The sequence below is a fragment of the Dromaius novaehollandiae genome, chromosome W (assembly GCF_036370855.1).
Source record: "Dromaius novaehollandiae isolate bDroNov1 chromosome W, bDroNov1.hap1, whole genome shotgun sequence".
Taxonomy (NCBI): Eukaryota; Metazoa; Chordata; class Aves; order Casuariiformes; family Dromaiidae; genus Dromaius; species Dromaius novaehollandiae.
In genome coordinates this window covers 69,731,692-69,745,336 of record NC_088130.1, presented here as the reverse complement: position 1 = coordinate 69,745,336, position 13,645 = coordinate 69,731,692, and the positions used below count along the sequence as shown (strand labels likewise).

General features: G+C 43.1%; 1 protein-coding gene across 4 annotated transcripts in view; it reads right to left on the bottom strand.

The window, feature by feature from the left end:
* Positions 1-13,645, bottom strand: part of LOC112994481 (netrin receptor DCC) — a 547,074-nt gene that overhangs the window by 39,135 nt on the left and 494,294 nt on the right. For all 4 annotated transcript variants that reach the window (XM_026118858.2, XM_026118859.2, XM_064499826.1 and 1 more), the window contains exons 22-23: positions 8,037-8,102; positions 4,730-4,892 (exon numbers count right to left, since the gene is read on the bottom strand). In XM_026118858.2, coding sequence (XP_025974643.2) covers positions 4,730-4,892; positions 8,037-8,102 — 229 coding nt within the window. The remainder of the gene's footprint in view (positions 1-4,729; positions 4,893-8,036; positions 8,103-13,645) is intronic.

Here is a 13,645-nt window from a genome sequence, read left to right as displayed (position 1 = left end):
ACTATTTCTGCTCTTTGCTAAATTTTCTCAGCCTGATCTAGAAATCAAATGATATGCAGAATGACTGTGTGCTTCACCAAACATTTTGCACGCAAGACAAGGAACAAACACATCGCATGATTTCAAAGACGCTCAGGGCACAGTCCTGTCCCATACCCAGAAGTCAAGCAAACACATCTTCTGTCATCAGCAGAAATACCCCAGTCCTCAAGCAGCTGGCCTTAAAAGTAGAAATTGTTTTATTTCCTTTGACTGGTTCAAGATCCTGAATGCTCTTCAAGGTTCAAAGTTTTATTTTAAAATGGGATTTAGAAAGTTAGCAGGGAAGGTAAGACTTCCGTCAGCCCATCCTTACTCAGCTCCCAAGAAATAACACTGTTCACCTCTGGTCATAATTACTTCTTATGTTTAGTTTGTTATTTCCTGATTGCCAAAACGTGATTGTTTAAAATGATGGTATTTCTAAGAACAAGGCAAAGACATTGCACTTTACCCATATGGCACAGGGACGGTTCTTTAATACCTTCTCGTACTAGACCCTAGCACAGTCTCCTGGATAACAATTAGGAGAATAACAATAAGCAAAAACCTTAATATATGTCCTGCTTGAAGTTTAAAAGTAAAGTTGCTTTTTTCTATCTCATCCAAAAAAACCCCCACAATTTTTGTTCTAAACAAGGAATTACTTTCTTCACTTTGGGATACAACAGCTTTTTTGTCAGGTTCAATTGAAAATAATTCATTTCTCCAGGCTTGAGCTAGGCAAAGGGAATTTCAGCCCCAAAGTAATTTTATACACAACTGTAAATAGGGGGTTGTAATGAATGTGTCATTCCAACCATAACTACAAAATTGCTACAGCAATGCTATCATTTAAAAATATATGCAATGATCTAGCCTGGTTTACATTGTTTTTTCTCACAAATTATTGATGTTCTCACAGCCCATGAGTAGCAAATTGAATCAGAGCCAGGAGTGCATCCGAAAAGGTCATCAATAACAAACGAAAATAAATCATCCCATAGCATGTTTCGTTTGCGCAATGCAGAACCTGAAGTTCTGCTTCTGAACTTGCCTCTACCCCAGTTTCAGTGAGAGGCAGTAACGCTGCTACACTGGATGAGCACAAAAGATATATAGATGACAGTCATAAAAGCATCAGTGGTCTGATCCAAACATCAGTTCCAGCAGTGGGAACGGATGCTTCGGAAGTTCCTGTAGTGACTCGGGAGTTAAACTGGGTTTCAAAGTCAGCCCAATACCCGGTTTACCACCAGAAGAGGGAGTGGGAAGATGAGGAGCTTATAATTGAAAAATTGATCCCAGATGGCAGTGTTTCTGTTGCTGTTCAATTATTTTACAACATGAAATGCATCAAGCTTGCATACCAGAATGATGTATTTTTTTTTTTCCTCAGCATACATGTAAAAATAGAGTTTGGCTCTATCCTTTAAATATATATTATGGTCTCGCAATCTCATATAATGATAGCAGAACTGAAGCTGTATATTATACCTTGTAAATAAATAAACTCTTTGCAGAGGAAACTCCTTTCATTGTCTATTTCTATAGCTATGAGCAGAAGAGGGCCTGGTCCCTGGCCAGATCTATTAGGCAGCACACCGATATAGCTGAGAATAGCAACAACACGCACGCTATACGGGATACAATGCTAAAATCAGCTGGGGTGACATTATTCTTCATTGCCTGCACTTTATAGTTACAGCTCCCCAGGGGAAACAGGTAGAGTTGTAACAGCTCTGCCGGGTTTATGTTTTTAAACAACAGTTTAAGATCTCCCTATCTGAAGATCCCAGAAATAAACTGTTCGCCGGGAAGATCTGCAGAAGAGGCTCTCGCTTGTGCAAGGCACGGGCAGCCATGCGGTGCCGGCGGTGCTCAGCCCGGCCCCGCGGGACGCTGGTGGCCATCCAGGTGGCACGTGCGAGGCGAGCGATACGCGAAACCGTGGCTGACACCGCACCAGCAGCAGACCTTTGGAGGGGCTGCTTGGGTCCCTGCAGGAGAACAGCCTTCAGTGTCCGGTTCAGACCAATTTTGGGGGGAAGTCCTCCAGAAGGCAGCACTTGCTCAGGACTGCAGCATGTATTTAATGGCTTAAATATCCACTATCTACTTACCAGGATCAGACTAGATGTCCACCCCCATCTCTCCTCTTACAGTAGCCATACCTCATGCTCTTAGTCCATAGGATAATTGTTCTGGCATGCTGCAAATGCCATGAACCACTTCTTCCTATACAATATATGTGTGCTATTATATGATATCGCTTACCACGAAGCCTTAAAAAATTCCTGCAGGAAGCAGGTCCCATAGTTCAGGTGTGTGCTGCACAAAGTGATACAGTCCTTTATGATTAGACTGGCATTTGTTTTGTCTAATTTTCAGCTCTGAGCTGAAGCACGGCCCCCAGCCCTCACCCCAGGCCCTGCGCCCAGCGGACGCGTCCCCTGTGCAGGACCGCGAGCCCCCGGCACAGCAGAAGGTGCAATTACTGTGAGGGATTGAATTTCGGTGGCTACAGGAGTCATACGTTCTCCCGTATGCACAACCAAGTAAGTTATTAAGCCTGAAATTTCAATCTCTTTTTTTCTCCTCTATTCTTTACTGACGTCAAAATTGTCACACAGTTTGTATGGCTGATATTTCATTCTTTCCTAGATGGCAAAGACAGAAAATATATACCGAGCCACCTAGGTCAGTACCAGGTTGCTCTGCACAACAGACTTTATTGTGCTTTGTTCAGCCAAGTTTTAACTAACTGAAGAAATATGACTTTGCTCCACTGGAGGTTTACAGGAGACCATTCCATCACCTAAGTTTTCACTCTGAGGAAAGACACATCCGTTGCCCAACGAGACACAGCCTTCACCCTTACTGCAGTTCTTTTGTCAGAAGTCCATTGGTGATTTTAAGATAAGAACCAGACCAGACTGCCAATAAAGCCTGCATCTATATGATTTGCTTCACAGCATGAATCTCTTCAGCCAGGTCAGAAACAAAATAATTCAAACCAACAACCTGTGTTCTGAAGAAGTTCAGGTCTTGTTGTACTACATTTAAGGTCCATCATTTAATTTTTATTGCGTTATTTTTCCCCATTTTCAATAAAGAAAGGGTTGGCTTGGGGTAACTTGGGTGGGATTTGCCTGCACAAAATGTAGAGTTAAAAGTTAAACAACAAATCCAAATTGACCAGACTCACATTTTTTAATCAATGGTGAGAAATAAGCCTCTTCAGATGGCAAGTCTTCTAATGCCTATCTTAGGAGAAGCTGAATCATTCTCTGAACATCCCCGATCCTCCCCATGGGCTATAATGAGGTCAAAGTCGAATATAGGTATTTAATTTTTAGATATCTAATGCTGGGCAGATGACTGACTCTATCTGTTTCTCTCCCCCATGAATCCTCTTTCCCTGTTAGAAACTCAAGAGAGCTTCAGTTCTGATTCAGCAAACACTGTACGCAACAGAAGGATTTCTGTTGCCGTCACATGATGGCCTGATTTTCAGCTGTGAAGACTCACAATTGAAGCAGATTTTCAAATCAGTTTGGCATTCAACTACCTGAGCTCTGCTAAAAGCAAGGGCCTTTATTTTTGTGCCAAAAGGAGAGCTTCTTCTTATTTAAAAAAATCTACCTTCAGATGCTGATCTTTAGAGAAAGCATTTCTCCTGGTAAAATACTACAAGATGTCACCTGTCTGCACTTGACCAGCTCAAAGCTGATGTCAGCACACATGGGAACTGCTTAGTCCCCTGACCATTCATTCTTTCACTGTTCCACCATTTTTTTAAGCATCAATGCAAATCAGTGTGATAGATTTTGACTTGCTCTTAGTCCAAACATTTATCATCCTTGTGGGCAAACTATGATTAAATTTTACTTTCACATGTCCAATCTTTCACAATAGTATAATAATGAATCCCTTTACTGAATAATTTTCAATAAATTAAATGCATCAAACCCAGCTCTGTTGCAAATCCATTGACTCCAGTGGAGTCACTTCATCTTTCACCAGGCCGTGATGTCACCTCTGATTTCTCACAAAAACTGCAAAAAGCTTAGTGCTTTATGTTGCTGCCCTTTTATAACATCCTAAGAATTTTTTCCTAGTAATGTTTTATAGATTTTTTTTCCAAGTACATGAGAATTATCTGGAGAAACAGATGTGGGCTCCTTTTATTGGAAGACTTTTGGGGACAGACTCTCTAGAAAAGATAACATCCTCACAAAAGGTCAGCAAGCAAGCAAGAAGGCCATGTTTCTCAGCTGTGCAGATACAGTGCTGGGGAGCCAGAAAGTCAGACAGCATCACCAGGCATGGATAAATACATTTTTTTCTTTTAAATCAATGGGATTGATTCTTTCCTATGTCTGAATTACACTGAATTACATAAAGATCAGAGAGATCTGTACCTGGCAGACTTATTTTTCAAGGGTAGCCATGTCAGAGGTACTTATGTGCCATGGGTTACGCTGCACCCCAGGAGACACAGGACATTCTCCACCCACCAGCTACGTCTAGCTTCCCCAAGGCCATGCCTCCAAAAACCGCAAAAGAGCCAGGCTGAGAAATGCAGTTCAGTCCCTAGACTCCACATCTCCCCAGCAGGAACATTATTGCCCATATCTACTTCGAAACCAAGCGTCAGCAAGGCCACCAACACGACACCGTCCTTCCGTCCCGCAATTAGCAAACGTACTTCCTCTGCTGCGCCGAGGAACGCCTGGTGCAGATGACAGCGACGACCACCACGACCACCACCGTGATGACCCCGACGGTGACGACGATGATGACAAGCAGGTTGCTGTTCTTCTGAGGTGTGACGCTGCCGTGGGGAGGGTGCATCTGCCCTATGGGAGGTTCTGGAAGAACATACACAACGACGAGATCATTAGCAGTGGGTTTTAAGCTCTGGTCTGACATATGCTAAAGAGGGAAAGCCCTGTGGGTTTTGTCCATCAGATATCGTGAATACATTACTTTCCTTTAGCTAACAGGCAGAAGATGGAAAAGGATAGAAATATTTTATGCCACACGAATTCCTCTGTGACAGGAACACTGCAAGGTCATCATTTTTGAGAAACCTCCTGCTTATCTGATGCCCAGATAGACAAACTGCTTAACAGGACACAACTGCCATTTACTCCTCTCCTTCTTTAGAAGTCACCCTTAAAAAGAGACAAAATTTGAAGTCTGGTTGCACAGATTCCTCTCAAAAAGCAGACAGTGGGCTCAGGACAATGTCACAAAGAGCTGGAATTTATGTCTCACTGCGTTTCAGCGGTATAGCAAACAGGAAAATATTTAAGCCGTAATGACTTCGCCCTTTCTGGGTATTAATAACCAGGTGCTGGGAGTCAGTAACTCTCGGCTCGTTTTTGCTATTATCAGCTGAAAATGGAAAAATGGGGAAAATGGATTTCTTCTTTATGGCCTGTATAGTCTCTCTTGGTATTTACAGGAAAATACGTATCTTGTATGTTAGCTAACCTGAACAGCTCATTCATTTCTCAGAATTGCATCCACCTCACAGTCAGGCTCCTCTTACATTATATTTCATTTATTGATATGCTGACCAGATCTCCACAGACCACTTTAGCAGGTAAAGGGCTCAATCTTCTGCACTGATGAGCTGCCTCGGTTTCTTCTGGTTTTAATGTAAGTGGAAGATTGGGACTGAAAATAACACCATTTCTGGTGTCAAGTCCTAATCAAATTGACTTCAAGTACTGATCCCTTGCTTTCCACACTCCCCCTCCCCGCCCATTATATTGTGAATAGCACAATTTATATTGTTATAAGCTTTTTAGATAATGCATATATTCACGTATACAATTACTCTTGTTGATAGATTATCTGTGTATATGAAGCTCAATTTTGCAGCCATTTGCAGCCAAGAAAGCTGCCACTGAGGTCACAGGGATTTTTGTGTCAGCAGAGGTTGAAGGGTTACGGCCACAAGTTACAGACACCAGCACGGACCCATGAGTTGCTCTGCCTGCTAAGGTATCCTGTAAGATTGGAAAATTATGGAAAAAACAAAATATATTTCCACTTAAGCTTGAAGAATGAAACTAAATGTTCAGGAGAATTCAGCAGAGAGGGATGTGGATGGAAGAGCTGTGCTACAGTATGTCAAGCGTTTCCAAAGAAGGCTTTCTCAAGAGTTTTCATACGGCATCACCCCCACAACCTCCCCAGTATAAATGAAACAATATGTGGCTGTGATTTCATTTTGCCATTAGTACAACTGAATGAGAAATGAAAAAAGGTCAAAGCTTTCCAAACAACAGTTTTAGTCAGTGATAGATGTAATTTCACCGTAATTTTCTGCCTTGATTTTCTGACCTATTATCCTTCCTTTACTTAACAAATTAAGTTATTGGAATAATTTGCCCTTTTCTCACAGCTCTTCCTCAGGCAATCGAACAAGGCGAGCAGTTGCGAGCGCCATGCGTTTGCCCCTACAATGATCCAGTACAGAAATCCAAAAGATGTTTAGTTTTGCTTTCTCCTTCATTTCCATGCTGAGTAAATGGCATTGAAGGAATAGCTCACATAAAATACAGTGACCGTCTAGAAAAACAAAAAGCCTCCTCTCTCCACCCTTTACTCCAGACACTGGAGGTTCCCTTTATTTCTCAAAAGTCACTTACCTATAACAGCAAAAATTGCAAATCCATAGCTAAAAAAGCTCTCTCAACCACTGACTGTAACAAACAAAATGGTCTAATGCCACAGGCGAAATCCCCAAGGCCTCAGGGTAGGAAGTATCCTGAGGTTTCTCTCTGTGTGCTATTTTACAGGTCCCAAGCTGGACTGTAAGCTTGGCAAGGCATGGTCAGCTCCTCCATGTGTTTTACTAAGAATAGAGTTGAGATCTCAATATTACTTATTCAAACAAATGCAGACACCCCTGCTCCCTGCAAAAAAACAAAAACCCACCAATGCAGGTGTAATTGAAGGCAGAGGAAAGAGTCTATTGCTTGAAATTGTTTCACAATCCATGGTAATTACTCAATCAAGAGATGCCTGATTTTTACCACCTGCAGTACTGCAGTTGTTCTCAAGCAGGGTGACCCATTTTAAGAAGGAAATAAAATTTCCAAAGGGAATTTAACATCCAGCTCTGTGCAATGCCCCGTGATCATGTGAACGAGACCTGCTGTCGTTAGAGAAAGACCCAGCGCACATGCTCTCAAGTGCTCCCAAATTTCTCCCCTTGCAGCACAGCGGTGCTGGCTACCAGCAGTGCCCTGGCTCGGGCTGGGAGGCTCTCCTGCTAACCCTGCAAAAGCTGCGATCCAAATGAGCCAAACCTTGTGCTCTTTCAACTAATAAATAAGTTTATTACAAAAAAAAGAAATGTTAATTAGATGCAACTGATTTTCTTTATTTATGAACTACTATTAAGAGCAGGAATTAAGCCTAAAATACAGATCAGTGCTTATCAGCTGCAGAAAAATACGACAGCAAAAGAGAACTAAATTTTGCATTCACTCCTTGTTTTGTCTGAGGAAAATAATCAGTCTGACTTAATCAGCTAGGTGCCTTGTAATTATTTGGTACTTGCAAACCTCACGTGATACCATATTTTAGGGAATCTTGTCTGTTTTTTCATTCAATGACATGAAGTGACAATGCTTCATTAGGTAACGGATGTGGGGTCAGGAATAAGAAGCTGCTGATGGCACTTCTACACCTCAGCTAATAGTGATTAGGTTCTGTTAATTTTTTTTAATCCACAGGGTTTCCTCTCATTTCTTCCTATTTTAGGGCAGGATTAATTAGTAAAAATGGTAAATTGAAGTGCAACAATGTGAAATGCATTTTACAGCTCTTTTTGCTGGAAGCACGCACAAAATGCAGCACAGCTGGCTTGGGTGGGCGGACTGCGGGTGCCTCCAGAGCGCGAAATGAGAGAGAAGGAACGAGAAGAGACATAGGATGGTACCACTGAAGCGGAGCTTAACGATGAAACCGAATGGGCTGCAGTCGGTATTTACCGTTCAGGCTGCTTCTGTCGATGAGGTTGGTATCCACCGGCCAGTAGGACCCATCTCCGTGGCGCCCTGCGCACAGAGAAACACGTCAGCATCGCGGCACGCAACTTAACAGCAGAAGGTAAAGAGCAGGTTTTGAGTTAACAGACTATGCAAAAATGTGGAAAACCAGCACAGGGCCTGGAGTTGCCACGGATTATTCCAGCGAGCTTCTAATTCCAGTGGCTCCGGGCTGCATCGAATCACTTGGCACCGTCAGCCAAAAAACATCATCTCACTTTCCTGCCCCGCACGGTTGTTTGCTGCTGCTGTGCACTACTAAACTGCCTGTTTCTCTTCAGAGGTATTTGTGTTTCTGCACATTGTGGGGAAATTCATGTGCATAACTTTGTCTACTCATTTGGGAAGGATTTTGTGATGAAAGGCCCTAAATAAATGTAAGATCATTATCATCAGAAGAGGCTTCGGTGTAATCATCTTTTCAATCAGAGTAATTGCACAGCCACAACAACCTGGTCCTGAGAAAGCAAGATTGCAAACTGTTTAGCAGTAAAATCAGACAAAATAGAGATAAATGGAGGCTATACAGTTTATCAAAATGACAGTCTAAAGCAGTCATATTCATAGTGCCCTGCTGCAACCTGTGAATACGTTGTGACCCTGGGGTCATATTGTGCCTAGTGAACCGGGTGTCTCAATGGGAGATTGTTAAATGCTATTGTTTTTGATATTTAGTCCATACTGAAATGTCTCAGTAGCAGCCTAATGTGAGAAAATTTAGTCTGGATGCTAGAGACTTAAAACGCTAACCCTGCACGCCTGATTCGAAAGTTTAGTACTCTTTGATTAACAGAGTAGCACTTTTCAAGGCATTATACATGACATTTCAATTGCAAAAATCTTTGCGTAACCAGCAGCCAGCTTCGGTTTGCATGATTCTGCTGAAATCATGGACCATGTTCCTGCGGAAAATAATGTTATGCCGTGGCTCTCCGGCTCCTGTGCGCCGCATCCACGGCACTCTCTGTGCTGAACTGTGCCGTGGGCAAACCCGGAGGGAACAGGACTGTGGGCGACGAAGAGCGGGACTCCAAAAAACAAGCAGCCTCGCCGTACACTAACGCAGCAAGGCCAGGCCTATGCTCGGAGACTGAGCTGGGAGAGTCACAAAATCATGGATAAAAGAAAGTTTCTGTCACTAATATCATGAAGTGGCACTTAGAAATGCTCTTCAGCGATGGACACGGCTCCCTGAGGATGAAGCCAACCAGCCAACAGGCTCCTGCAAAGGGGGCTGGCCACCCTGTGCATCTCACGGGGGGTTCCCACCATTTTGGGTGCCCCTTGTCTGCCCCTGCGACGGGCAAACAGCCTCTGCCCGAGTGCAGCGGCACCTAACCATCCAGAAATGTGGTAATTTCACCGATAAGAGACAGAAAAGTAAATAACTCCTAACAAACGGAGCATTTCAACAATACTGTGTGTCATGGATAGCCAAGATTGAATTTATGGTAATTCAGCTCTGTTCTGCTATTAAGACAAACAAACATTATTCAAAACCCGGATAAACGTGGAAATCTAAGCACTTAGGAGCTGAAAGGTAAATCTCTAATATGTTACAGGGCTTTATATGTTAAAGGGTAAGTAGGACTTAAAACACGATTAGCAATGCTTTACTCCAAGCCAACACACCTCCATGAATCATTTCCATCTCTAGCTTTATCTTTGCAGGGATTTAAGATATATTTCCTTTTACAAAAGTCAAATGACGGGGAAGACGATCACTGCTTGGAGAGTAGTGCTCATTTGGTTTCAAGGCCTCAGGTTTCCAGTGGCTTTATAATCGTCTAAATCACAAACGAAGCTATCCCTTTAGCAAGCATGTTGGCCATGGCAACACAGGCCTCTGTCTCTTGACGAGTGCCCAGAATTACTGCAGTTCTCCACCTCCTCCCCATGATACCAGTGGCTTTCTTTTCTTACCGATGATGAGTGCAATTCTTCTGTCTCACCGAATTTAGATTTAAGCCCTCAGTGCAAGCCAGAAAAAAATGCACACATAACTCATAACTCAATGGGTATGGCCAGATCTCATCTCATTTTTTTTTCAGGCAGATTATGGGCTAGTTTTTCAACCTCCACTAAGTTCCAGTGCTGTCTTTATTCTTCATGTTATTCCGTCTTTTGGAACAAACCATTCTGACACCTTGCCTAATCATCTATTTCTTCAAGAACTGCTTTTTTAATGGAGACTGAATAGTCTTTACACCTGATTTTCCTACTATTTTTCTGAGTTGTGGTGCTGAAGGCTGTGTCATACTTTTGGAGGGACCAAACCCTGCATCCACAGATCCTAGACACCCCTTCTCACCTCTCCATTCTCCATTTAACTTCTCTTTTCACCCAGGCCTGTCTTCTGAATGTTTCAGTGACTAAAGACTTTCTCTGAAAAAGCATATCCTTCTTCCACAACTACATTTCAGTTGCCATTATTTGCAATAACCATTTCAACTAGATCTGGTCAAGGCAAAAAAATCTTGAATCATCTATGATGACAACAGTTCTTTATCCTCTTAGGTCTCTAGCACTTGTGAATTGCTCAAAAATTCTGTTGTGATTTTGCTGTAAATTCCTTATTTATGTTTTACTTTCACAACTTCCTTATTTCCACCCCTCAGGCACCCCCCGACCATTGGCACAGATTGCCTCACTGAGGAAATGGAACCGTAATACCGTCTCCTTACAAAACACTCCCTGCCCTACCTGATTCATGAAAGCTCGAGATGGAGAAATTAATGGGGAGTGACGCTGTTTCTATTGCAATCATCTGACTCATCTGACCCAGATACAACCCGGCTCTGCCGCTTTTGCTGCTTTTTGCCCGAAACAGTCCAAAATTCTAAGAAAATAAGCTGAGCAATATTCTTACATCAGAAAACAAGAGATGACAAGTGACTCTTCCTGCCCCCCCAGGTGCCACAGCTTACAAGGCATGGTGCCAGGCACTGGCCTTTTGGTACATACCATGAATGCCAGCAAAAAGGAGGTTCTAACATGAACATCCTGCTTCACTTCTAACAAAATACGTCCTTCCTCAGATACACTATTACTCTCTGTGGGTTGCAGAACTGCAAGACCAAGCTATAATGCAGTAACCGGTGCGCTTCAGAAATACTCTGCAGAAGTGAAAAAAAATACAGGATGCCCCAGTACCATCATTTTCTTCGTTTTGTTCCTAGAGATATTCCTAGAGATCTTACTGGCAGCAAATTGGCTGCCATCATATTGTCCACCACTGCATTTCTTTAGGCAGATATTTTTTAAACATACAAAATAAAACAGTACTTAGTCAAGGACAGCTCAGTGGATTTTATACTGCACCAGTAAAGCCATAGTAATTTCTATAAATAACAATCAGCATTAAGCTTCTTAACAAACATAGCTATTTTTGTGTACAAACAAAACTACCTGTCCCTGACTGACTTTATTTGGGTTTATTTGCCCATATGTATACATGTACTCATTTAGGGTACTGGAATATATCTGTTGTCCAGGTCATCAAGAAGGATTTGTAAGACAGGGGCCTAACTAAAGGTGGGATGGGAGGGAAACCTGCTCTGTTAGGTGTGACCAATCCAAGAAACTCATCAAGGCCTTTTCTTTCTGTCAGCTTGTGCCATGCACATCCTACCATGCGCTGTCCTAACAGCATCTTAGAAGTGTTAGCACCTGAGCCCAACCTTAAATCATCTTCTATAGACTCAAGAATCCAGGAGAAAATGGCCAAAAAAAAAAAAAAAAAAGAAAAGAGGTCAAAATTTATCCAAATCCCCACCAAGGCAGCAGCGCGCTCAGTGAAGGTGGTGTTGATGGCAAGTTTACCTTTCAGCAGGTGTAAGTTGATGGACTTCTTGGAAGGGAACTGCGTAGAAATGCAAGATTAAGTGAGTAGATATCCCATTTCCTCTTGACTTTCTAGCCTTTTTTTTCAAAGGACACCCTAAAGTAATTTTCTCCAAGATGCCTCAGTGTAGCAGGAAACACAACCAACCTGCAGGAATAACCATTCTTCTGAGGTTTTCAAGAATGTCTTTCTGAGGTCCCTCCTAGTTTTCCGTATTTTGGACCTTAAGAGTGAGCTCCTGTACTGGCTGGATAGAATTAGCCAGATGACAGAACCCCAGAAAAGCTTTCTGGAGCTTTTTCTTGTAGAGAAGAGGTTACTTTGATAAAGGGAATACTTGTTCTTTCCTCCCTCGGTAACAGAGCGTCACAGTCCCCTGCATTATTTGTTTGGGAAGCGGCTCTTTGAAGAAGATCTGCATTGCTCATCCTTGCCGTGGCCGCGCTGGGGCTGACGCCGGGCGGCTGCTGCCGTGCAGGCTGGGGGAGCGGCGTGCCGAGCGATGCCGTTCACAGCGTCCGGCTAAACACCACCGAGCACGAGCAGGTTTGTGTTTCCGCCAGCTACACGCCTGCTATAATCCAAACACGGCAAAGGCTGAGTTACAGACAGCCAAGCTCCAGGCATGACCAGAGTGCGTTGCAAACCCTGTTTCTCTGAAAGCTGAAACAATTAGTGCGCTGTTTATTCACAAGATTAAAAGCAGCGAGGTGTAAAATAGCAGGTGTGCTGGCAAATGCACAGCATTAATTCCCTGCTCGGAGCAGGCAGAGACCCCCGCGCGCCCAGCGATGTGCCTGGCATCCCTGCCGCCTGCAATGCAACACGGGCCACCAGTTCCCCAGGATTTGGAAGCAAAAGCTGCTGGTTTCTTCTGCAAGGGCTTTTGACACAGCGCTCACATACAGAGGCAACCTTCATGTCATGTCCCCAGGGCTTATCTGAGCATGACTTTTTGCAGAGGCGTGCTGCCGGAGCACGGGTGGTCCCTCGTCTTGGTGGGTCTCTTACGCGTTAATTGCCAGGGCCACATTAAAGCTCAGTTTCTGGCCCTGGTCCCTGCCTGAGCTGTGATGCAGGTACGTGGCACCTGCCCTTGTACCTCGCTGATCCTGCTTTGATCTCCCAGCTTCTCTCTTGATAAATGACTTTATCTAGCTCAGTCTATACATGGCCCACTTCATGGGCGACTTTCTCAGAAAACAACTGAACAATCAAAATGTTTTGAAATTTCCTAAGATAAGGAGAAATATTTGCTCAAAATCATGCATGTTGCCTTCTGTCAAAATTTACAATGGCTGTTATAAAACACTTGAAGTCCAAACACAGAAATCAGCTTCCTAGCTCTTGCACAGATCTAATTCTGCTGGCAATACATGACTACTGACAAGTCCTATATTGACAAAATACGGACTAAAGAATTCAATATTGGCTTATCAAATGAAAGCTGTGGTGAGAGAAAAGAGAATGAATAAATCTCTTCTTTGCCCAGTTTGCCTCCATTTATTCCAGATCAAAATCATAAATGGAATTTTTTAGACTTCAGGAAGCCTCAACAACAGTTCACGTGAACACAGCTGGCCTTCTCCTATGTACACAGGAGACGTAGGAGACGTTTGTGACAAATGCTCTCTTGAGCACCTGGAACTGTAAGTTTATTCTTCCTTTTATATGACCACTTTTACCATCTTTGAATATGCCCTGTTCT